The sequence below is a fragment of the Pseudoliparis swirei genome, chromosome 1, assembly GCF_029220125.1.
Source record: "Pseudoliparis swirei isolate HS2019 ecotype Mariana Trench chromosome 1, NWPU_hadal_v1, whole genome shotgun sequence".
Lineage (NCBI taxonomy): Eukaryota > Metazoa > Chordata > Actinopteri > Perciformes > Liparidae > Pseudoliparis > Pseudoliparis swirei.
This window is the reverse complement of record NC_079388.1, coordinates 12,391,652-12,418,521: the sequence shown is the minus strand read 5'-3', so window position 1 is coordinate 12,418,521 and position 26,870 is coordinate 12,391,652. Positions and strand designations below refer to the sequence as shown.

The window sequence follows — 26,870 nt, the reverse complement described above, 5'->3', positions numbered from 1 at the left end:
ATCCTGCCGATATCCGTCATAACTTTACACGGCAACCGGGAGACGGTAGCGGTCTGTAACGGATATTAACGGTAGGCCACAAGCGTGTCTTTCAGCGTGTGTTTAACTCTTTAACTGAAGTTACACGGAAATGAAATGGGAAAAAGTCCGTCTGTTTTTAATTGATTCATTCGTGGTGTCTGAATGTTTCTTCTTTCTCTCTCCCACTATGTCAGAAACAGGGGAACAAGATGGAAGGGCTTCAGCAGGTAACGTTAACCTCACGACCCCGTGAGCGTGTTTCTGTTGTTTTCACAAACTAATATCGTCAACGGTGAAAATACATATTTTTAATGTGCACTTTTGTTTGTTTATTGTTGTTTTACAAGCCAGGGGTTTGTTTGTGTTGTGTCTCAACTATAGATGGAGGATGACTCCATCTTCAATATGAGTCAGAGCAGGGAACATCCTTTCCCCCCACCTTTTCCCTCGGATTGTCATGCAGAAACATCAGAGCTGTATCAAGTAAGAATATTAGTCACTGTATTATATAAACAATTGCTTTACAAAGACCTGGTAAACGCATGAACCTTGATGCTACCATACGTCATCCTAACTTTCACTTATTTTACAGATAGTCTCGAGGCACAGTCATTACCCACCCATCCTCCAAACCAATTCTTGGACACAAGCAGCTCCTTTTAAAGAGCTACGTCACCACCGTACTCCCAGCGAGTCTATTGGAAATAACTACCGTCCCCAGGCCCAGGATCTTAAGATAAATAAACTCCAGCACAGACAACACACTTTCCGTCAATCCTTGACAAAACCAGCAGATCCTTGTATCCTTTCATGTTCCCCTAAAATCAAACCCCGATTTTTCTGACTAAGGGAAGCCTGTCTGAATTCTTTTTGCAATGTTCTTTCCTTTAAAAACTAAATAAATGTTTTATTATAATTAAAAATATGCGTTTGAAAATTCTCAGAATGGATTTTGATCTTAATCAGGATGTTAGCATCAACCCCATCTGGAAGGAGACAGAGAATAACACCAAGACGAAGGTTAGTATTCCCTTAAAGTAAAACATTCAAGCAAGAGCTTATCTTCTGATGTTCTTTTTCTTGAAGCACTTCATCTGATTGGTTCATGCTTTCACTGGGATACATCTTATCATGCTTCACGCTTGCCTAGACCAAGATCTAGATCAAGTAATAAATGAATGAAAACTCCCAGCAGCCGACCCATGAGTCCTCAAGAGCAGCTCGACATCCTGCACAGCCGAGAGGAGGAAATGAAGGCCACGCAGACAGAACCTACGGAGCGAGACCTGGAGGCAAGTATCGATTAATTCAGTTATGGACATGTCAGTGGCTGATTACTTTTGAGTCACCTTTTTCTGGCACATTATTGATCTTAACTTTTCTCACACAGAGGTATGCATACTATATTACCAACGGTGTCCCCAGCTCTGTGCTATCACCCCAGCCATGCCAGCAGATGATAAACATCATGTGCCTGATGCCTCCTGAAACTGAGGATGATAGTAAAAATCTCAAGATTATAAGGGCAAACTTGGAAGAAGAGGTGAAAAGAGAATATTCCCTCAGCCTCAAGCAGAGCATAGGTATAAAACAGTAACGTCTTTGTGAATCTTTAATGACAGGATTGCTTTACTTGGACATTCTAAGCCTATGCCAGTATCACCAACTTAGCTTTTCTTAATGTCTGCTGCTATGCATATATGTATTAAACATAAAACATAAGGATTATTTAAAACGCATGACCATATGGGTTTGAAAAACTAGTCCCTGCTTTTGTTCAATAATATTTCATTTGCCTTGCAAATTACATTTGGGCAATCTGTTCAATCTATGTTGTCTTCCCTGTGGTTCTTGACAGTGGACTACATTCTGATGGACCCATCTGAGCGCCAGAGACTGTCCATATCCAGCATCCCCAAGCCTTTTCCCAGTAGGGTGATCTGTGCGCCAGTGCCTTGGGCAACTACATACAAGGAGGTCCACATGTGGCAAAGCCAACATCTGTTTACTATCACTCACTTGATGGCCCTGCTACAGGATGTCTGGCTGGAAAGGTAATACACAAGTGTGCTTTCAGTGAGAGTTAGATTGTGTTTGACATATTCATTCACATCCTACGAAACAATCTGAATATCAACTTCCTTCATGTTCCGGTACTGTGGCAACATTTTATTTCCATAAAAACAAAGAGGGTAAACAATGTGTATATTAAAATTTCACAAACGGCGCCTCAGCATCGAAATATAAATATATTTAGGAGAAGTCTCCTGCACAAGCTATTTTCTTCGGATTCTGAGTTTATGCAGGTAAAAGCGTGCTTGTACGTATGTCTCTTTGTATACACATCCTATATTTAATAATAATAATAATTTTGAATGTGAAAAAATATATAATAGATACAGAGTAAAATTAAACGATACAATTTATTTCAGCTTCTCATCCTTGAGATTTATTCGACTGGAAGATCTTTTCTCCACCAGTCACCCTCTCCTGCCATCTCAGTTTGAAATGTTAGTCCAGACACAGTGTCGAACCACAAGAGAGGTACTGGACCAAAAGTGAGTACTGCCAACCTGCCAATCTTTCAGTGAGACCATAATGTGATGTCCATATTTAATTTGGTAGAATGTCCTTTCGTTGGCTTGTACGAACACCACCGGGAGAGCTAATCCTGTTGTAGGTGTCGTCTCATATTACCACCTTGTCCACTTGTCAGAGTCATCAGGCTGCCTTTCAGGGGATTGCTTTACACACTGCTTCACTTTAAGATTCCATTGCATCCTTTGTTGCGTAGCCTGTTGTGTAGCCTGTTACAACATGTTGTTGCCCTGTGGGATGGTTGGCTGCATGGCTGAAATATGAGCCACTGCAATTTGTAGAAGCTAGCTTCTATTTGTTTATTTCCATGTTAGTAATTTGCACCTGCTTGGATACCATTATTCTGCAGTGTCCCAGGCTCCCGAGTCCCATGCCATGCCTCTGGATCCAGAGGGCATTATGTGTCTCTATGGGGTTGTGTTAACGGTAATAAGAACCAGGGAAAAACTAAAGCTTGTTAACTGCAGTAACTAATGCAGTTGACATCAAGGATTTGAAACAGTGCAGAAAGCGCTTCATGTATTTTAATATCACGCATGCTCTTGGAAGCAGATTATGATTACAGCAGATCGAGCATTTATGATCATCATAGTTATGTGACATACACATTAAAAAACTATACAAAATAGCGCAAACTGAGCTGTCCACTTTATTCTTTCAGGTGGCTGCCTCGCTGTGCTTCGCTCATTGAGACCTTCAATGACCTGTGGTTGCCCCTCTCAGCCCAGAGTGGGCAGGATGCTCAAGTTAGAATCCAGGAGTTCTTCAGCTGTGTGGCCGCTCTCATGTCATTGCAGCTGCGGAGCTTGGTGATAGAATCATTACAGGACCTGTTCTATTTCTTTACTACACATGAGGTTTGGACAACACTTGTAGTTTTATACAACTTTATCTCTTTGCAATTATGGGAGAGGAGAGGAGTTCCCGAATCCACCCTCACTGTGTTCTGTGTTCTCCAGGGAGGCAATGACTTTGGCGAGGTGTTTGATGAGATGAAGTATGTGAAGTCTCACGTGCTGCTGGTGGAGCTACAGGTGAATGAGCCTCACATTGACTTTAGTCCAAGTTTTCAGCATTATTGGGAGCTCATCCACGGAGGCTTCATGGAAATCATCAAGAGTGCTGAGAAGCTCTTACGGGTACAGTTTCCCCTCAAAACCTAGTATATATTACACATTAAACAGTGCTGTTTCTGTTTTTAAACAAGCACAATTATAATGTGATTTACTTTTACCAGGTGGAATGTTACATCTTTCTCGATATAGATAACTTATATCTACGCACCGTCAATCCTAATGAGCCGCTGGTTACAAACCTAATCGACAAAGCCAAAGACGTTTTCCACAAGAACATCGTGGGACCTAAGAAGTAACGACACGTGTAGAATTTATGCCTTTCAAAGACTCAGATGTACTAGCAAGTGTAGAGGAGTTGCTAATACTACATCTCTTTTTTTCAGGTATTTGAGCATATATCAGAAATACAGCAATCTACTGGACCATACAGGGAAGCAGGAAATCTCAGCTTTTCTCAAAGAAAGGCACTCGTTAGAAGAATTTAGAAAAGTAATGACGCCTTTCCATCTAAAATCTACACAGAACATTTTCTGTTTTTAATTGGTCTTTGCTGTCTACCAAGTTCTCTCTTCCTATTTCAATTCTCAGGAAATTGAGAGCATTAATCACTTATGGAAGGAGATTGCCTCACTGCATGTCACAGTGCCCTTGTCCATGTTCTGTCTGGATGCTGGCAAGCTGAATGGTGACCTGTGTGACCGTGCTCAGAGACTCAAAGAGAAGATCATCATGTTTGAAGTGGAGGAGAACCGAGAGCTCAATAAAGGGTGAGGAGAAATTCCTTAAACCTTTCTAAGATGGACAGCAGAAAGTGACGGATACATTTAAAAACAAATTCTTTGTTTAGTTTAAACAGCAAATCAGCTCGATGAGTACTAAAATATTAAGAGAGAGAACGTCATCTACAAGCAAACATTCTTTTCCCAGAATCTGTCAAAAGTATAAGGAGATTACCGAGACCATCAGAAGCAACCCAGAAACCACAGTGGAGTTGGTGTCTCTCAACCAGTACCTTAAAGAAACCAGTGATGTGACCATTCACAAACTGATAGATGAGATTAACGAGGCAAAATACCGCCTCATCTTCCTCATGGACTATGCCACTCTACCCTGTATGTAAAACAATTTCGTTAAAAGAAATGACATGTGATCTAGACAAATGGCACCATTCAGTAGATGATTTACTTTATATCTGTAACTAAATCTAGGCTGTATCGACATGTAGCAACGTTGTAATGCAATATATTCATTTTTTTCTGGCTATTTCTTTCTTATTTTAGCTGATGACTTGGGGCTGAACACCCAAGTTTTCCAGTGGCCCGATATGATCCTGATTCAGCTTGAACACACCAAGACTTATATGGCCACCGTGAGAGAACAAGCTAAGGACCGCCTCCAAACAAGGTTATTAAACACCTTTTCACACTCTCTCAACACCCACAGCTGAATGTGATGTTTTCCAATTGTTGGACTCTCCTCTGCTTCACCAAGGCACTAAAGAGTGTCCGACATGTGAATTGTTTGACTCAAGAATTGCAGTAAATTAGTTCAAACTAAGATTTTAAAATATCCCTTTACAGCTAAAAGTCACTGACATCTATCTGAACAACTGCTTTAACCCTCCTGTTGCCTTCGGGTCAATTTGACCCGATTCAATGTTTAACCCTCCTGTTACCTTTATATTTACTGACATATTTTACCCTTGGGGTCAATATGACCCCAGCTATTAAAATCTCCAGAAAATTATTAGAATTAATATTGTTTTCCAAGTTTAAGTGTGAGGTACTTTATGTTTGTTTGTTGACTACCGAAAGAACACCGACATTAAACATTGAATTGGGTCAAATTGACCCGAAGGCGGCAGGAGGGTTAAATATTGAATCGGGTCAAATTGACCCGAAGGCATCAGGAGGGTTAAGAATCCCAGAATCTTTCTCGAACTGTTCAGAAAGTGGGTCAGTCTTCTGTGATGCACCAAACTAACTTTCATGTCTCTAAAGTCAACAACTGAAATTAAAACTGTTATCTCTATTTGATTATCTCAGGATATCCGATTTTAAACAGAGGCTACAGGATGTGGAGAAGGAGATACGGGCCTTTAAGAAGAAGGACGGGATGAACCTGGAGGAAATAAAGAACAATGTGAGACATCTCACTCAAATCACTGCCAACCTGGAGGCTGCTGTCACTGAACTAGAGGTAAAATATGTTTTTGATAGCACAAATACGCACATGGTTATGCTTTTGATTTACAAGTTAAGATACACGTGCAATATGGAATATGTTTATACCACTGATATTCTACAGGATATCAACAATGAGCAGACTTTGTTGGAGTTGGAACAGAGCCAGTTCTCAGTGCTCCAAACTCTGATCGCTGACAAACAGCCATATGAACAGCTCTGGACCACAGCGCTAAACTTTCAGACCATGTCAGAAGAGTGGATGGATGGTATGTGAGTCACACTGTAAAAATAATGCCCATTTGTTCAGTTTCTCATAGACATTGTGTCACAAATAACGACTAATGGCAAATAGCAAGTGCAAGCAGGATCCATAGCTGTTTTCTCATTTGTGTCCTTCATTTATAATTTGACTCTTAGGTCCTTTCCTTCAGTTGGATGCTGAGAAAATCTCGGATCACCTTGACATGATGTGGAGAACCACGCATAAACTGACTAAGTCTTTCTCTAGTCTTACTGGGCCTTGTTTGGTGGCCAAAAGCTTCAAAAGCAAGATAAACGAGTTCAAGAAGCACCTACCCATCCTGGCGACCATCTGCAACCCCGGCATCAAAGACCGTCACTGGGAGGCGGTCAGCTGAATTTATGTTTGAGTTTCATTACATCATCCGATAGAAATACTGTGTCAGATTAACTTTGTAAAGGCCAAGTGTCCTGTGTCTCCTTGAGATCCATGAAGCTGTGGGAATAATGTGAATAATTTACGACACTTTTGTCCGTCTCCAGATCAGCAGCATTGTGGGCTGTGCTGTCGAACCGGGTGTGAGCAGCTCACTGCTGAAAATGTTGGACCTTGGACTTTCCAATTTCTCTGATAAGTAAGACACGACTGACATTAAACTGTGTAGGAATACATTAATGTACTTGTGTCAAAAGGAAAACCTCTTAGTGACCCTCAAAGAAATTCAACAATATCAGAAGGTAATGTTATGTTATGCCTCCGCAGCGGTGACAGACGTGGCCTGAAGCCCTGAAGGTTGTTTAGAATTGATTAGAATGAAGTTGTCAATGGTCAAAGTCACCGACCCTACAAAACACCTTTTTGTCCATAATTCAAGAATTGATATGTTAATTATGACAATACAACACTAATGTCGAACAGGATCAAATTATGATATTCTGGCCAGCTGTGGATGTAAACTGCAACATGACTGGAAGACAGATGCAAACAACATTTAGGCAGTAATTCTACTTTTATGTCCTAGGTTGGAAGAGATTGGAGCATCGGCTAATAAGGAGTACTCTCTCGAAAAATCCATGAAGAAGATGATAAGTGAATGGGATGAGCTCCAGTTTTCTTTCACTCCGTACAGAGATACAGTATGACAAACACAAATATACGTTGCATATATTCACAATAGACATACCACAGAGGGACTCTTGTTGTAACTTCCTCCAAAGAATTACATCTTCACTGTTTAAATGTGACAAGAAAGGTACATGTTGGTTATGATATGTTGTCGTCACTGTCCTCCACTCTAATTGCCCATGAATTTCCATGCAGAACATTGACATCAGCTTGTTTTAAATACATTTTATTTTTCATCCCAGGGTACCAGTATTGTGTCGGCAGTGGATGACATCCAAATGCTTCTTGATGACCACATTATTAAGGCACAGACAATGCGAGGTTCACCTTTCATTAAGCCAATAGAGACGGAATGTAAGGTAAGACATGACACCACATGTCACTCTTAAATGCCTTTCGACTTTAGAACCGTGTATGAAAGAGCCATCATACATAACATTAGTTTGTGTGGTTTTGGAAGTCTCTGCCAACTAAAGCCACAAAAGTAGCTTGTGTGTATGCGATGTCGCCTGAGCAGATGGATATGCAACCACAATTTGATGGCCAGAACAAATAAGAAAATTGCCTGTTCTGCATAAACACAAACCCAGCTGTGCCGCTTTATACAGCAGTGAAAGTGGATTCGTCATCAAATTACCATAAAAGATTTGAAACGACCAGTTTTAGGAATGCAGGATAATATAAACACAGTAATCTTCTGGATCCAAATGCATTTTATGGGTTATCTTATTTTTCCATTTGGGGGCTTCTTGTTTGTAGTCGTTTATTTATTGCGAATGAGGTAGGCTTTTCTAGGATTGTTGCATTTTGTAAACAAAGCTTACTTTGATTTATCCATGAGTCACAAAAATAGCTTGTTGTTGCGATAATTCTGTTATTCTCACTATTACTTCTCTTCACAGCATTGGGAGGACAAGTTGCTGGGTATGCAGAAAATCCTGGACTCCATGTTGAAGTGTCAAGGTACTTGGCTTTACCTTGAACCCATCTTCAGCTCTGAGGACATCATTGCCCAGATGCCTGAGGAGGGACGCAAGTTTGCCATTGTGGACAGCTACTGGAAGGACATCATGGCTACGGCGGTAAAATGATCTTGAAACACAACTTCTTGTTATGGTTTGTGAAAATTCACCCTCACGCACAATGCTTCACCATGTCGCCTTTGTGTTTTCACTGGTCCAGGTTAAGGATACACATGTGCTGGTGGCTACAAGTCAGCCTAACATGCTGGAACGGCTACAGGAGTCCAATGTGTTTCTAGATGCCATCCAAAAAGGCCTCAATATCTACCTGGAAAAGAAGAGGCTCTATTTCCCAAGGTTTTGACCACTAGTACAATACCTAATCGTACATTGTAATAGTGTTGACTTACTAAAAATTACTTCTCAGGGAGGTTAAACATCTAGTTACAAAGGGGAACTAAATATTACAGACACACACATCAGCTGTTATATTAACCTTCTTTTTAAGGGTCTTGTCAAGCGATTATTATCTCCCCTTCATCTTCATCATATTTCCAGGTTCTTCTTCCTGTCCAACGACGAGCTGCTAGAGATCCTCTCCCAAACTAAAGACCCGCTGTGTGTGCAGCCTCACCTGAAAAAGTGCTTTGAGGGCATCGCCAAGCTGGAGTTCACTAAGGACACGGAGATCATTGGCATGATCAGCTCTGAGAAGGAGACCGTGACCTTCATAGAAAAGATTTATCCAGCTCAAGCCAATGTATGGAACAGAAAGCGTTTTTATACATTGTGTCGTAGTTATATAATAGATTTCTACATTAAATGTATGTATTATATCTACTTCATATTTTGATATTGCTTCACACATTTAACTTTGTTGGACATAACATGGTGGAAGTTTCTCTTTGATTTTTAGGGTATGGTGGAGAAGTGGCTGCTGCAGGTGGAGAACCTGATGCTCAGGAGTGTGCGGCATGTCATCCATGAAGGAGTGATGCAGTACGCAGAGGTATTTGTTTATATTACTTAGTTTTTTAATCTATAATTCAATTGACTGGCAATAGATGTGAGCAAGTCATTACTAAACTGGGGAGTGGTTTTAGTTATTTCTATTTTTATTAAACCTTCCATTAGTTCTTTGGAGCAGTAATACAAAGTAGGATGATAAAATTAAATCCTTTATTTGGGTTCAGATCGGTATAAACTGTGTAAAAGATGTCATCTGTTTGTGCTGTAGTTGCCCAGGAAGAAGTGGGTGTTGCAGTGGCCTGGCCAAGTTGTCATTTGTGCCTCTTCCATCTTTTGGACTACTGAAGTATCTGAAGCCATGCAGACCAACTCGCTGCCGGTCAGTATATCCACTGATAACGTCCACAAAGAGAGACAACTTCTATGCCCAGAGATTTAATAATTATTACACTGTGGTCTAACCTGTCGACGGATTTTCCATTCCACCTCCAGGCCTACGTGGAGAAATGCAACGCTCAGATTTCTGACATTGTGGAGCTGGTGCGTGGGAAGCTGCCAGGAGGGGCAAGGATGACCCTTGGTGCTCTTATTGTTATAGATGTTCATGGTAAGATAAACCTGTTCTTTTAAAGGGATCAAATATGATCTCTTGATTACATTTTGCTTGCAGAAAATCTCACACTCTTTCTCTCTACTAGCTCGAGATGTTGTGGCGAAACTGGCAGAGGACCGCATCTCCTCACTGAATGACTTTGCGTGGCTCTCTCAGCTGCGTTACTACTGGGAGGATGGAGAAGTGATGCTGCGCATGATCACCACTTGCTTGAAATATGGCTATGAATATCTGGGCAATTCCACCCGTCTCGTCATTACACCGCTTACTGACCGCTGCTACAGGTGACTTCTATGTGATCCCTTGGCTATGGATGGAGAGCTGCAAAATAGAGAGCTACTGGCACTCTGAGATTCATGGATGAAGAGTGTCTTATAAATGGAATCCATTATTATTATTAAATACAATATCGTAATACAAATTAGATTCTAACGTACTGTAACTTCTAAAGCTGGTATCAAAAGATGTGGAGTTCTTTCATTGCATTATTTTTATCAAATAATTTTGTGCTACACCAGAACTCTAATGGGGGCTTTGAAGTTAAACTTGGGGGGAGCTCCTGAGGGTCCTGCAGGCACTGGCAAGACTGAGACCACAAAAGATCTTGCAAAAGCTGTGGCAAAACAGGTACGCCAAAATGTTTTCCAGTAAAATACTGATCTGCATTTTATTTGTGTTTTTGTTCATAATACTGACATTAATACTGCATTTGTTGTTTCTGCAAATTTCTGCAATTTCAAATGTCTCGTCTCATCTCATCTTAGTGCGTGGTGTTCAACTGCTCCGATGGTCTGGACTACAAGGCCATGAGTAAGTTCTTCAAAGGACTAGCACAGTCCGGAGCGTGGGCCTGCTTTGATGAGTTCAATCGTATTGAGGTGAGCACACAACCTTTGTTTTACTTGTCAAATGTGTGTACATCCTTAGAATCACATGACTGAGATACTCTATCTGCTTTCACTGAATAGTGGCTCAAGTTTCATGAAGGAATAGTCTATTTATATCAGGTTTAGTATTGGTTTGTGTTGTGATAGTTACAATGTTAATGATAAAACGTTAATGGTCTGTTTGGCCTCTTAGATTAAGAATCAAGTTAAGATTCAATATAGATTACTACATTCCTATATAATTACAAGACAAGTTTTCCTCCAACACAGACACCTATACAGACCTATATTTAGACAAATTTGCAACTCAGCAGGATACAGAGACACTGTTTTTGATTTGGATTATATTAATATGCTTTAAAATGTCTCAACACAGGATAATTGACAGCTTGCAACACATACAAAACACTGCTGCTAGAGGTTTAGAAAATTAATTGAAATAGATAATTATAACTCTGCATTGCACTAGCTTCATTTTTTAACAGAGACAAGGCCAATCACCTTTTTATTAATCAGAATTTCCATTATTGTATATCCTGTCTTGAGCTCTCTCGTCCTCTCTTCTAAAATGTACCATGTAAAAGGGCACCGTACGTTTGCAAAACATGATTTTACATCTACATGTTTTATTTTTAATCGTGGCATGAAAAAACACATGGGATTGACTGTTTTGTATCAAAGCAATACGATGGCAAACACACCTGCACTTATGTTGTTGTTTCAACTACTTTACAGCTCACAGCTCCCACTTGAGGAGATTAGTTAGTCTGCAAAATGTAAACTTGCGAGTGAAGTCCAATCCATTTCAATATGGCACATTCGCATCCTAACATTTGTACCTAAAGAGAGATTAGGCTTATGATGCTGGCCTGATGATGATGATGAATACTATATTGTTATTTCTCAATCACAATGCATTCCAGTGATTAAAGCAGTTACATTAATTCACTTTACAAATGAGTTCACATAGTTTTCGCGTGCGTTTGTGTGTGTTTCACAGGTGGAGGTTCTCTCCGTGGTGGCTCAGCAGATCCTCTGCATACAACAGGCCATTGCCAAGGATCTGAAGACCTTCATGTTTGAGGGGACAGAGCTGTCACTCAACCCAACCTGCTCTGTGTTCATCACCATGAACCCTGGTTATGCCGGCAGGGCTGAGCTCCCTGACAACCTGAAGGTACATCCTTTCAGCATTATAGCAATGTCTTAAACATTACTCAACAGAGCAGAATCTGATGAGTAGAACATGAGAGAGCATTAGATGCTGAGACGCATCACTCTTGTCTTGTAGGCTCTTTTCCGTACAGTGGCTATGATGGTGCCAGACTATGGTCTCATTGGAGAAATATCATTATACTCCATGGGCTTCATTGAATCTCGCAGGTATGTGTGTATGATGTCTTACACAAGATTATTTTAGTAAGTATATTTTTTCTGGGCCAGATTTAGCTCCCAGTTGGTTCCTTCATCAAGCCTCATACATCTCAAATTCCAGTCTGGCCCAGAAGATCGTGGCCACCTACCGCTTGTGTTCGGAGCAGCTGTCCTCCCAGCACCACTATGACTATGGTATGCGAGCGGTGAAGTCTGTGCTGACTGCAGCAGGGAATCTGAAGCTGAAGTACCCTGAGGAGAACGAGAGTGTGCTGTTGCTTAGAGCGCTGCTGGACGTCAACATGGCTAAGTTTCTGGCACAGGACGTGCCACTGTTTCAGGTGACATATTTTGAAGCAAATACAATAGTCATTTTTAGTATTTGTTTTTCCTTTGTATCGGTTTATTAATTATTCAATTCTCCCTCTGCTGCCCACAGGGTATCATCTCTGATTTATTCCCAGGTGTCGTTCTTCCAAAACCAGACTACGATCTGCTCCTCAAGGCTCTTAATGACAACATTGCTAAGCTCAACCTCCAGTCTGTTCCATGGTTCATTGGCAAAATTATTCAGGTACCAATGAGGACTAATACTTTGTAATACTCAAGACAAGAGATGTTTTGCTCGTTGTTTTTGACATTTCCTCAGTTGTAAAAAAACATTCCAAATGTGACCCAGTTTATTTCCTGAATGACATAAGCTGACAGGAAGTATACACGGAGCTGTGATAAAACTGTATACTTATACCACTTAAATGTACTCAGACTGTGATTTGTGATGATGGATAGGTGTATGAGATGATGTTGGTACGCCATGGCTTCATGATAGTCGGAGACCCTCTCGGAGGAAAGACTTCTGCATATAAAGTTCTTGCTGCTGCCCTTGGAGACCTTTATGAAGGTTGGTATGCCAATGAATGTTTATCATTTAGTTGCTCTATATTGTCGTTTTTTAATGTTTTAAATGTATTTAGTTTGAATTATAAATTAACCCCTAGAAAATTATTCGCAAATATTTCTCGTTTCACCTTTTCAGCAAAGTTGATGGAGGAGTTTGCGGTGGATTACTGCATTATCAACCCCAAGGCCATCACCATGGGCCAGCTGTATGGCTGCTTTGATCCAGTCAGCCATGAGTGGTCTGATGGTGTGCTGGCCACCTCCTACAGGAATCAGGCCATTTCCACTTCAGAAAATCGACAATGGATAGTCTTTGACGGGCCAATTGATGCTGTCTGGATTGAGAACATGAATACTGTGCTGGATGACAACAAGAAAGTACTCACCACTTTTATGCATTTAATGACATTTTGATGCATACATTTCTAGTTGTTGTAAAGGATTTCCCTCTAATGTACAGCCTTTAAATGAGATGCCTCTGTCGTGTTCACTCTCCAGCTTTGTCTGATGAGTGGTGAGATTATCCAGATGAGTAGCAAGATGAGTCTGATCTTTGAAACTGCTGATCTGGAGCAAGCCTCTCCGGCTACTGTCAGTAGGTCAGTAAAACAGAGATGCTGCACCAGCAACTGTAGTATAGTGTAAATATAGAAAGCACACATTGTATAGGTTAAAAGTCACTGTATTGTGGTTTTTGTAACCATTTGCCTAAAGATGTGGTATGATCTACATGGAACCGCAGCAGCTGGGCTGGTCACCTTTCATTGATTCCTACATGAACACACTGCCTGAAAGCCTGAGCAGTGAGCATAGAGAGCTGGTGAGATCACACACACACACACACACACACACACACACACACACACACACACACATACACACACACACATGTCTGAATTGGCTCATTGATGGTAAGTTTGTGTCACTTTGAGATGTCATACAATGTTGTGTTATACCTGCTTCTTTGATTTTTTTGTCCTACAGATAATGAACCTGTTTGATTGGCTAGTCAAACCCTGTGTGGAATTTATTGAGAGGGAGTGTCGCTTTGTGGTACAAACATCTCCCATTCACTTAACCTACAGTCTAATAAAGCTGTACACCTGCCTGATGGGTTTGTAATAATTATATTTAATTGACCATTAATGCATGTTTCTTTTTATCGGTGTGAGTGTTTGTGATAACATTCCTGTCTATACCCAGATGAAATATCTGCGTCGGGAGCCGATGGCACCCAGATGTCCAGCCAGCAGATAACCATGTGGCTGCAGGGTCTGTTCCTATTTGCCGTTGTATGGACTTTGGGTGGAACCATCACTGGGGACTGTCGTAAGAAGTTTGATGTCTTCTACCGCTATCTGATCATGGGCATGAATGATGAGCACCCTCGGCCTAAGACTATCAAACTTAAAAAGGACAACATCTTCCCTGAGAGAGGTTACAGAATTGATTTACATATATAGTTAAGATACCAATTACAAAACCTGCTTCTTTAATAATGGTAATACCTGACATTTTCTTATTGTTTTTCAGGCACTGTCTATGACTACTACTTTCATAAGGCTGGACAAGGGCAGTGGAATATATGGACTGATTCAATTTCAAATGAAGAAAATGTCATCCCAGCAGCAGCCAATGTGAGTGTGTATATATCACAGAGTTTACCTGCTGCAAAAGAGGTCACTGTGAATGTCCACGTTCACTGAAACTTATTAACCTTACCAGGTGTCAGACCTCATCATCCCAACTATGGAGACAGCACGTCAGCTGTTTTTCCTGCGTACCTACCTGGCACATGAAATACCCATGCTGTTTGTTGGGCCCACTGGCACTGGCAAATCTGTCATCAACAAAAGCTTCTTGGTAAAGCTGCCTAAAGAGCAGTACACACCAAACTGTATCAACTTTTCTGCCCGAACCTCAGCGAATCAGACCCAAGACATCATCATGGCCAAACTGGACCGGAGAAGGAAGGGCATATATGGACCTCCTGTGGGAAAGAAGTGTATCATCTATGTTGGTAAAGATAGACACACATGCAGCATAATCCTATACTGTTGGATTAAAAGGATGTTGGATGTTGGATCATAGAGTGTTTTCTAGTCATTCACTTTTCACGTACAAATTGAGCATTATCGTTATCTCCTCTACATAGATGATCTGAACATGCCAGCGAAAGAAATCTATGGCGCCCAACCACCAATTGAGCTGTTAAGACAGTGGATTGACCATCGTCACTGGTATGACAAGAAGGACACCTCCAGAATAAACGTAGTGGACGTGCTGTTCTTGTCTGCAATGGGGCCTCCTGGTGGTGGGAAAAATGACATTTCAGGTATGTTTGAAATAATTGTTTATTTGGTATTAGTAATGTCATTAAAGAAAGCAGCTGACGAAATTGACAATTTTAAAAAAAAATGCTAGGCCGCTTCACCCGCCACTTGAATATCATCTCCATTGATTCCTTCGATGATGAAACACTGACCAAGATATTCAGCTCCATCGCTGACTGGCACTTCAACAAGGGCTTTGATGCTTCTTTCTACAGGTAACTTGTAAAATATATATTGTAATGACAACTATTGGTTGAATTATTTAAATTGTCTTTATACTTACTGTATTTTAACTTGTGTCCAAGGCTCGGTAAGATCATGGTCCAGGCCACCATGGCAGTCTATAAGGACACCGTGGACAGCTTCCTCCCCACGCCGTCTAAGTCACACTACATCTTCAACCTGCGGGACTTTGCTCGAGTGATACGTGGTGTGCTCTTGGCTCCACATACACACATGCAGGTAAAAGAGGAAACAGGCGTGACATGTTCAAGTCAATTGTTCTGTGTTTCTCTTCCTCATGTATGTGAACTGTTTATATCAGGATGGAGACAAACTGATCCGCCTGTGGATCCATGAGGTCTATCGTGTTTTCTATGACCGACTCATTGACGAGGAAGACAAGGAGACATTCTTTGACATCGTAAAAAAGAGAACCTCATACTTCTTTAAGCAGAGTGTGGAAAAGGTACATATGTGATAAATGCGCACAAACACTCTCAAAAATGGCCTCAGTTAGTTAAAGCTAAATTTTTTCACTTCATCAATCTGCATTATTTCTCACAAACTGAACAAAGATGACTGAAATGTCATAGATTAAAATCCCATTGCAAAAATATCAGTTTAGTAGATTTGGTTCAAAATTGTCTAGACAAGGCTACTGCCTTGTCTAGCGTGGTGTGTTGCAGTCTGGATTTTAAACTGTATTGTCTGTGTTTAATCCTAAATCTCTCCTGTTTTTGTCCAGCTCCTGAGCCATCTAATCACAGATAACAACGTAGCATCCGAGAGCATCCGCAGCTTATTCTTCGGTGATTACGCCAAGCCTGATGCTGATGTTAAGGCCTACGATGAAATCACAGACTTGTGTGCCTTACAAGAAGTGATGGAGTTCTACCTGGATGAGTTCAACAACAGCAGCAAGACACCAATGTCCCTTGTGATGTTCAAATTTGCCATTGAGCACATTTCCCGCATCTGTCGGGTGCTAAAACAAGACAATGGCCACCTTCTGCTCGTTGGCATTGGCGGTTCGGGGCGTCAGAGCGCCACGAAGCTGGCCACCTTCATTAATGATTACGTCCTGTCCCAGATTGAGTTGACCAAGAACTACAGCTTGTCGGAGTGGCGCGATGACCTGAAGCGGATTATGCTTAAAGCAGGCATAGAGGGGAAGAACCTGGTGTTCCTGTTCAATGACAGCCAAATTAAGGATGAGGCCATGTTAGAAGACATCAACATGCTGCTTAACACCGGCGACGTGCCGAACATCTTTGCTGCGGATGAACGTGCGGACATCATAGACAAAGTGCAGGGAATCGCCCGGCTCGAGGGCAAAAAGATTGACGCCACTCCGCTCTCAATGTACAATTTCTTCATTGACCGTGTGAAGGCTAACCTTCACATTGTCCTAGGTAGGCACCTTCACGTGTTCTTTTTCTTTTTCTGATTGGAGTTTTAGTAAGTAACTACACATTATTGTATTCAACAGCCATGAGTCCTATTGGTGATGCATTTAGGAACCGTCTTAGGATGTTCCCCTCACTTATCAACTGCTGCACCATTGACTGGTTCCACGCATGGCCAAACGATGCTCTGGAGATGGTGGCCTACAAATTCCTAGAGGATGTGGAAATGGACAGTAATATTAGACTGGAGTAAGGACATAAAAAGGATGCCAAAAAGTAGTACTCAAAAGTATTTGCTTAAAAGTGGCACAGGCTTCATTTCCATCTAAAAGTTTGTAATATACCCACCTTTCTTTCTGTGATCTCAGGGTGGTGGAGATGTGCAAGACCTTTCAGACAAGTGTCAGAGAGATGTCTGAAAGGTACTTCTCCAGATTGAGGAGACACAACTACGTCACACCCACCTCCTACCTTGAACTCATCCTCACTTTCAAGACTCTGCTCAATTTAAAGAGGAATGAAGTGGATACAGCGAGAAGCCGCTACAACGTTGGTCTTCAGAAACTCGAGTTTGCCGCATCTCAGGTGATGTACCCTGTCAAACAATACCTCCTTGAATGTTACCTTGTTTGTCTGACCAAATGAATGATGCAGACCCATTACACTATGTCCACAGGTGTCAGTGATGCAAGAGGAGCTGACAGCCTTGCAGCCAGAGCTCATCCAGACCTCAGCTGACACAGATAAGATGATGGTCAAGATAGAGGGCGAAACCGTGGAGGTGGACGCGAAGAAAGAACTTGTGTCTGCTGATGAGAAAGTTGCGAATGAAGCAGCAGCTGCAGCTCAAGCCATTAAGGTATTCATGTATTTCGGGAGAAATTAAATATTTTACAGCTGCAAAATGTCCATAATATATGGAGTGTTCAAATCGAATCGGGTATTAAGACAACATTTGTTTGTTTTTCAGGAAGAGTGTGAGGGAGACTTGAGAGAAGCAATGCCTCCTATGATGGCAGCCCTAGCAGCCTTGGACACATTAAAGCCATCAGACATTACAGTCGTTAAGGCTATGCAGAACCCACCAGGTCTAGTAAAACTAGTCATGGAGTCCATCTGTATCATGAAGGGCATCAAACCTGAGAGAAAACCTGATCCTAGTGGTTCAGGTGAGAACACAGCTTTGACTGAATGATTTGTATATGACATTATTCTCATTGACAGAGGTATCTGCTCAATATGAGATATGATAACTGCATCACTCTTTCATTCTAATATGTTGCAGGTAAGATGATTGAGGACTTCTGGGGCCCCTCAAAGAAGCTTCTTGGAGACCTGAAGTTTTTGGAGAGCCTCAAAGCCTATGACAAAGACAATATTCCTCCCCAGAACATCAAAAAAATCAGAGACAAGTTTGTCGACAACCCTGAGTTCCAGCCCTCCATCATTAAAAATGTCTCCTCGGCTTGTGAGGGTCTCTGTAAATGGGTGCGAGCGATGGAAGTGTATGAGCGAGTAGCCAAAGTGGTAGCCCCAAAGAAAGAGAAACTGAAGCTGGCTGAGGAGGAACTGGATGTACAGATGAAAATGTTGTCAGTGAAAAGAGCTGAGCTGAAAGAAGTGGTGGACCGACTGCAGAGCCTGAACGATGACTTTGCAGCCATGATTAACAAGAAGGAAGAACTGGAAGACAACATTTACTTATGTTCCCAGAAGCTGATCAGGGCAGAGAAGCTGATTGGAGGACTGGGTGGGGAGAAGGACAGGTGGACAGAGGCTGCAAGGCAACTTGGGATTAGGTATGTTAAAAGATACATATACTGTATATTTATGATGTGTAATATGCCTGAAGTTTAACATCCATCCGAATGGTACCTTATTTTCCCCTCTGCAGATACACCAACCTGACAGGTGACATACTCCTCTCTTCGGGGACTGTATCTTATCTTGGAGCGTTCACTGTAGACTACCGTATCGAGTGCCAAGAGCAGTGGCATATTCTGTGCCAGGAGAAGAAAATCCCCTGCTCTGAGGACTTAACCCTCAGCAACACTCTGGGTAACCAGGTGTCCATCAGGGCATGGCAGATTGCTGGACTGCCAGTGGACTCTTTCTCCACAGACAATGGTATTATCGTGTTTAACTCCCGCCGGTGGCCCTTGATGATTGACCCTCAAGGTCAAGCCAACAAGTGGATCAAGAACATGGAGAAGGCCAATAAACTTGCTGTCATCAAACTGTCTGATGGAAACTATGTGAGAGTTCTGGAGAACTGCATCCAGTCTGGAACCCCAGTTCTTTTGGAGAACGTCGGAGAGGAACTTGATCCGGTACTTGAGCCTGTGTTGCTGAAGCAGACCTTCAAACAACAGGGTGTGGAGTATATGAAAATCGGAGAGAATATTGTGGAATATTCGAAAGACTTTTTGTTCTACATGACCACAGGACTGAGGAACCCTCATTATCTCCCAGAGGTGGCTGTTAAAGTCTGCCTGCTGAACTTTATGATCACGCCACAAGGCCTACAGGATCAGCTTTTAGGGCTCGTAGCGGCCAAAGAGAAACCTGAGCTCGAAGAGAAGAAGAACCAGCTCATTCTGGAAAGTGCGGCCAACAACAAGCAGCTCAAGGAAATTGAGGATAAGATCTTACAAGTGCTCTCCTCCTCACAGGGGAACATCCTTGAGGATGAGACTGCCATTGAGATCTTGTCATCCTCCAAAGTCCTCTCAGAGGGGATCTCAGAGAAGCAAAAAATTGCAAGTGTCACAGAGGAAGAAATTGACGACACTCGCATGGGTTACCGTCCTGTGGCTGAGCACTCCTCCATTATGTTTTTCTGCATCTCAGAATTGGCCAACATCGAGCCGATGTACCAGTACTCCCTGACCTGGTTCATCTATCTCTACCTGTATTCCATTGCCCAGAGCTTGAAGAGTGATGATATAGAAGAAAGGATCGAAAACATTGTTGAGCACTTTACCCTCAGCATCTACAAGAATGTGTGCCGCTCGCTTTTTGAGAAGGATAAGCTGCTTTTCTCCTTGTTGCTCACCGTCGGCATCATGCAGGGTAAAGGCCGGGTCGACGACCAAGTCTGGCGCTTCCTTCTAACAGGTGGCATTGCTTTGGATAACCCAAACCCCAACCCTGCTCCAGAGTGGCTGTCTGAAAAATCCTGGTCTGAAATTGTCAGGGCGTCCAAACTTCCCAACCTGGATGGTTTCTTTGAACATGTCCAAAACAACGTGTTCAAATGGAAGGAGCTCTATGATTCAGGAAAGCCCCATAAGGACCAGTTACCTGACCAGTGGAGTGGATTGGTGGGGATGGACAGATTGGTTGTCATCAGGTGCTTCAGGCCAGATAAAATGGTTCCAGCAGTGCAGGACTTCATCGTGGATAACATGGGACAGGCTTACATTGAACCGCCCACCTTTGACCTGGCAGGGAGTTACTCAGACTCCAACTGCTGCTCTCCTCTCATCTTTGTGTTGTCACCTGGATCTGATCCAATTGCAGGTGAGTAATCAAAGTCTTGTGACCTTTCCACGTTTTAACACATGATAGCCCCGAACCAACTGTAATCTCGGATTAAATACAGAGGGAAACTTGGTTCAGAAGTGACTTGTGGTTTTATGTTTGGGTGCCAAAAGTTCGTTACAGTATTGAGTTGTTTGCAGGTCTGCTGAAATTTGCTGATGACCGAGAAATGGGGGGCGGTAAGACCCAAACCATTTCTCTCGGGCAGGGACAAGGACCCTTAGCAGCTCAGATGATTGACAAAGCCATCAAAGAGGGGACCTGGGTGGTACTACAGAACTGCCACCTGGCCACCAGCTGGATGCCTGCTCTGGACCGGATCTGTGAGGAAACCATCACCCCAGAGAACACACATCCTAGCTTTAGGTAACGGACTCTACAGTCACTGAGTTGAACTGAAACCTGTTCTTGCATGAAGCAGACGATAAAGGCAAGTATCTTTTCTTCTCCGCAGGTTGTGGTTAACCAGTTATCCATCCGACAAGTTCCCAGTCAGTATCCTGCAGAATGGGCTGAAGATGACCAACGAGCCTCCGAAAGGAATCAGAGCCAACCTGTTGCGCTCCTACCTGAGTCACCCCATCTCGGACCCTGCCTTCTTTGGCAGCTCCAAGAAGCAGGTCATTTGGCAGAAGTTCCTGTTTGGTCTCACCTTCTTCCACGCTCTCGTACAGGAGAGGAGGAACTTTGGACCTCTGGGTGAGACCTCTGTTTGACCCTCGTGTGAAGAAATGTCTTCTTTTTTATTTAATGGAAATTTGAAATGTGTTGGGAATCATTTACTATTTATTATTGTTATAATATTTTATATAAAAACAACTCTTTTGCGGTTGTTTGTCCATTTTCTCGCAGGTTGGAACATTCCCTATGAGTTTAACGAGTCTGACCTGAGGATCAGCATGAGGCAGATCCAAATGTTCCTGGATGAGTATGAGGAGGTTCCACTGGAGGCCCTCACTTATCTTACAGGTGACAATATATAGTTGTAAACACAGCATTGTATTGCATATATTATAATAATACATTTGATTTATACAGCACTTTTCATACTACTCAAAGACACTTTACAAAGCATTTAAAAAACATCATTAAAGAGCTATTCAATAAAAACATAGAGCACACTATCACACAAGCAGTTGTGAACAGGTGGGTTTTTATTTGAGATTTTAATATGGAAAGGTCAGTACAGTCTCGGATGAGTTTGGGGAGCGAGTTCCAGAGGGAGGGGGCAGCTATGGAGAAGGCTCTGTCACCCCATGTCCGGCGTGTATATAAAATATATATTCTGTAACATGGCTCAAACTTGGCAAAACCTCGCAACAAACATCGCAACAATCTGCTAATTTGTTTTAATGATCTACATCTCTTCTCAGGGGAGTGCAACTATGGTGGCAGGGTGACGGATGACAAAGACAGGCGTCTGCTGATGTCACTTCTGTCCATCTTCTTCTGTTGGGACCTGATAGAGAAGGAGCGCTACCACCTGTGTGAGGGAGATCTGTATTATGTCCCAGCTCACGGCCCCTATCAGGTACCGTCTGCTCGTTCCTAATTAATGCTTCAGTGTAAAACTGCCTTCAAGCCTCTGTCTTCTTATGTCCATGTGGTCAAAGTAAATTCAGGCTTGCATTTCAAATAAACACAACAGCAGCACATTTCACTGACGACCCAGAGGAGGATTGATGAGTTTCAGCTGGAATGGAATCTTGATTGTTTTTGGCCTCGTGGGCACCGTGTTGAAGACCGCTGCGAGAACTCTTCTTTCATCATCCTACCTGATAAAGAAATGTGTTTTCTCAAAAAGTATTTTCTTTTATCCAGACGTATGTGAACTACACACGCAGTCTTCCAATTTGCGCCGATCCTTGTGTGTTCGGACTTCATAGCAACGCTGACATCACAAAGGATAATCAAGAGACCAATCAGCTCCTGGACGGAGTCCTGCTGACTCTGCCCAGGCAGACGGGCGGCGGTGCCAAGTCTCCTCAGGTTTGCGTTGCCTTATTTTGAATCTTGGCTTCTGATTATTTCTCTGAGGAAACACTATGTGCAAATGTGTCTCATATTCATGCTTTGTTTTGTCGTCTGTGGTTAGGAAGTCGTAGATGAGCTTGCGGAAGACATTCTGTCGAAGCTGCCGGCTGATTTTGACTTACAAATAGTGCTGGATAAATACCCAGTCACGTATGAGGAGTCCATGAATACTGTTTTGAGGCAGGAAATAATACGCTTTAACAGGTAATAACAACTTGTGCTGCTATGCAATGAAATATTAATGTTTGGTACACAATTAATACTTAATGACATTCATCTCCACGCTTGACAGACTCACTCATGTGGTGCGCGTCAGCTTGGTAAACCTCCGTAAAGCTTTGAAGGGCCAGATCGTCATGTCTACAGAACTTGAGAACGTGTTCAACAGTATGCTGGTGGGCAAGGTGCCCGCTGTGTGGGCAGCCAAGTCGTACCCTTCTCTCAAGCCATTGGGGAGCTACGTGACTGATCTGTTAACCCGGCTGCACTTCCTACAGGTAAGAGTTTAAAAGCTATTACCTTGTGGTTGTATGGAGAATGGATGACATCTCTTTTTAAATTAAATATTCTTATACCTATGCATATCATTGGATGTCTGTCCTGACAGGATTGGATAGATAACGGCCCGTCGACAGTCTTCTGGCTCTCTGGCTTCTACTTCACACAGTCATTTCTTACTGGCGTGGCTCAGAATTTTGCCAGGAAGTACACCATCCCCATAGACTACATTGGCTTTGAATTTGAGGCATGTAATCATTTTTGTAATCTTTCTCTGTTTTTTTTGGTCATATTCAATCATAATAATTGAATACTAATTGGAATATATAGGGTGTATATTCATGCTCAAAGTTGTGTTCCAGATAACCAAAGAGGAAACTCATATGGATGAGAAACCGGAGGATGGGGCCTATGTTCAGGGTCTTTTCATGGAGGGGGCTCGCTGGGACCGGGAGAACATGGTCATTGGAGAGTCTTTTCCCAAGATTCTCTTTGACTCTTTACCCATCATCAAGCTCAAACCAGGAGAAATGTCCAAGTTTCAACATGAAAACCTCTACGTTTGTCCAGTTTACAAAACGAGCGCCCGCAGAGGGACCTTGTCCACCACCGGCCACTCCACGAACTACGTCATGTCCATCGAGCTGCCCTCTGACAAGCCACAGAAACACTGGATTAACCGCGGGGTGGCGTGCCTCTGCCAGCTGGATGACTAAGAGTTAGCCTCAAACGATTCAATATTCAATATTAACCTATTAAAACACTGCATATGCCAAAGCATTGTATGTCTTTATATGCCAAAGAAGCACAGATGTAAACTGAAATGAGTAGAGGATCTTAAGCTTGGTTGAAGGCATACCTTAGTAGCATGGACCACATTTAATAAACTTCAAAGACTGTTAAATGTTGGAGGACGCGATTGTTGCATATCAAGCATGATTTATACTTAATCAGAATGCAGCATGGACGTTTTTCTGATAATTTTCTGACTTCTGGAGCGCTAAACTAAACCAAAAGTGCATCATTATACTTGATATGAGCTACACAGTAAAAAGAAGAGTAATTTTGTGGTTGTAGAAAATGTATTTTCAAACTTGAAGATATTATACTTTGTGTTGAAAACCTGTTATTTGCAATTAGTTTCATACGGATTTGAACCAAGGGGACATGTCTCTGCACTATGATGCACTTTACTCAATATGTCTAGTTTCCATATGGCTCTTACGTTTCAGAATGGTTGGTAGGTTATTGCAAAGATATTTTACACATTATTACAGTTAAAATAAGATCAAAACAAGTGGATTTTGTCAATACTTGCAGCGACCTCTCGCCTCAGCAATGTGTTCCGATGGTAAACGCAAGATGGCAGCAAACTGCCATCTTGTGTTTACCCAGTATGGGAACATCTGCTCACTACATCCTCACTGATGCCATCTTTATTTATGTATTTATATATTAGCAGCTACATTTGTTATTTTTTAAAATAAGAAATATGGTCTTAATTTTGAGAAACTGACACTAAAATATAAATGTTGGGACAGGAGTTGCCAAAATATCTCGACTGGTGCTTTGCTAATGAAATACTGATCTCTAAACATATAATCTATCACCAAAGAGGGTTTTGTTTTCATGATTAAGCACAGAGAGAGGCTTCGTGCAAAGTAAGAGCAGAAACGGTTGTGATGAGTACCTTTCCATCACTGATGGCTGGGAGTGAGTTATTGCCTTTCTCTGCAGGCCATTATAACACAGGCTGCAAATCACCACGGAGCCTTTTCACGATGGACCTAATTCAACCACATTTAAGTGAGGGGAATGTGTTTACATTGAAACCCCAGTGGTATAGTTTCACAACCCTATAAATGTATATCACATGGTTGGGGAGTGTTGCCTGGCTAATGCTGTTAATGTCAGCACTGCTTGATGCACTCTGCAGTCTGCACTTGCGGATTCAAACATAATTCATTAGACATCTTACAACTTCTGCATCAACAGCCACCCGCGGAACGAAAATACTGCAACATTAAATTACAAAATGCAGTGGATGCAGGCTCCATGTGGAAGATGCTATAACTCCTATGCTGTGTTGAAGTTACACAAAGTGACGCTACATCTCGTGGCTGCATCTCTGCTGTAAATAAGGGACCCTCCGAAGTTATGACCTAAGAGTTCAGTCTGACTCCAGCTGCAGTTGATAACTGTTCAAAAACCATATGTCATCCTCTATTTAGTCCCTTCAGGCCTCCTTCAGCTCATGTGTAAATGTCCTCCAAAAGGAGAGCCTCCCGGAAAGCTACGTGATTATTTCCCTCTCAAGAAAATGAGCAAACTGAACCGCCAGGAGAGGCAAAACTAAATTATGTTCATGTTGAGCTGACAATGAAATGTGAGCCTCCTGTGTCTTCAGACAAAGTTCTTCCAAATGAGGAACTCATGTGTTTTATTATGGGGGAGTTACAGTGAAAACGGTGGGAACCTTCATCACATAAATCACACAACACATTGGTTGTGTCACCGGCCTTGATTTGTGTAAGTACTGGTATATCTGTTAGTCAACAAGCAAAATCATTTCAGCTATTTAGAGCGTGGTGTTTGTCTTGCAGAGTCACATAAATCCAGTAGTCCATGCAACATACGACCTGGATGCACTGCTCTACTTTCTTCCTGGAAAATTGTGGTCTGGTAATTATTTCACTTGAACTCATTCGTTTTATTTGGCGTTTATCCTTGAGGAAGGCATCTTGGCAATTCTCCCTGAGCAATGCATCACAATGTCCCCGGGAATCCTTGAGGAAAATCATGACCTTGATTTCTATTGAATTTAGAGGTGCAGTTGATGACGCAGAGGACTGTCTCAAATGTGCGTTTCAAAAGAATGTTAATTTGAATGCAAGTCTAATCTGGAAAAATACCTTGACAACAGTTTACTTTCTGATACAATCAGGATTTATGCAAATGTCAAGTAATTAAGAAGGGTTTTTAATATCAAGTCTTACGATTGTCAATCATTCAGAGGTTTTTATTATTAAATATGCAGTTCTAAATGTAACAATGTAGTAAATAGATGGTTTCAATACAAGGCATTTCGTTTCTAAGTGTTTATAAATCACTAATGAAGACATTTAATTGTCAGGTTTGTATTGATGATTGTTAATAAGTATTTAATAGAGGGGGTTTAAATGACATGCCTGCAGTTGCATGTGTATAAGTCATTAATGAAGGTTATCCTTTATTAATGTCAATAAAAGTAAATAATAGAGGGTCAATTAGGTATGCGGTTATAAATGTAAAAATAGTTGTAAGTGGGCCTACATGAATACTGGTCAAGATAGTCTGCAGCCTTTTTCTAGAAATAACAGAGATATTTCACAACCTGGCAACCCGAGAGTTGATTATAACTAATCTGTAAAGCACAAGCAGACAAAGTGATTTAACCAAATCACACTTCGTTGCTGGAGGGCCGGAGGAGCCCGGACCACCCACCCGTCTGACAGGCGGGTGACCGATGACGGCTTTATTAGCCCACCGCGCCGCCGCGGCACTCATAAACCCGGCGGATGCTGCTGAGGAACACTGGAGCGAGACAGGCGGCATGCAGGGGCGGATTCAAACGTCCAGGCCCCGAAGCCATCCTGATACGGTACGTTGTTCTGTAGCGCGGCGTGAAGACGCGGAGGAGGAGCAGTCAGCCTCCGCTGCGCGTGCATTCTCTGGGGCGCAAGCGCACACGCAGCTACCGCGGAGGTGTGTTGAGTGTCGGCGGTGGACGTGTCGAAGGTGTCGGTCACTGCTGTCGCTCAGCTGTCTCTCCTACTGTCACCCCCCTCAGTGAGTGTGTGTGCGCGTGCGTGTAAGAGAGAGAGAGAGAGAGAGAGAGAGAGA

At 42.2% G+C, this 26,870-nt stretch overlaps 1 protein-coding gene across 1 annotated transcript; it reads left to right on the top strand.

Annotated features, from left to right (window-relative positions):
• The first annotated feature begins 230 nt into the window (after positions 1–230).
• On the top strand, positions 231–23,704 carry dnah3 (dynein axonemal heavy chain 3). The gene is given in 62 exon segments (XM_056412880.1): positions 231–248; positions 403–504; positions 614–821; positions 996–1,040; positions 1,138–1,313; positions 1,412–1,604; positions 1,880–2,075; positions 2,454–2,579; positions 3,281–3,476; positions 3,579–3,758; positions 3,857–3,987; positions 4,079–4,184; positions 4,284–4,462; positions 4,623–4,807; positions 4,976–5,099; positions 5,741–5,894; positions 6,003–6,147; positions 6,299–6,510; positions 6,665–6,756; positions 7,144–7,258; positions 7,490–7,606; positions 8,150–8,329; positions 8,430–8,566; positions 8,768–8,969; positions 9,126–9,218; positions 9,447–9,557; positions 9,671–9,785; positions 9,877–10,075; positions 10,310–10,418; positions 10,556–10,669; positions 11,679–11,855; positions 11,970–12,061; positions 12,174–12,393; positions 12,492–12,626; positions 12,842–12,953; positions 13,089–13,330; positions 13,451–13,551; positions 13,667–13,772; positions 13,937–14,066; positions 14,156–14,389; positions 14,486–14,589; positions 14,678–14,972; positions 15,108–15,287; positions 15,377–15,500; positions 15,591–15,747; positions 15,830–15,973; positions 16,253–16,919; positions 16,997–17,162; positions 17,282–17,498; positions 17,590–17,772; positions 17,884–18,082; positions 18,199–18,712; positions 18,808–20,435; positions 20,597–20,822; positions 20,911–21,155; positions 21,309–21,425; positions 21,830–21,987; positions 22,278–22,445; positions 22,552–22,694; positions 22,783–22,987; positions 23,098–23,235; positions 23,351–23,704. Coding segments are annotated over 62 exon segments (12,141 nt in total).
• The last annotated feature ends 3,166 nt before the right edge of the window (positions 23,705–26,870 follow it).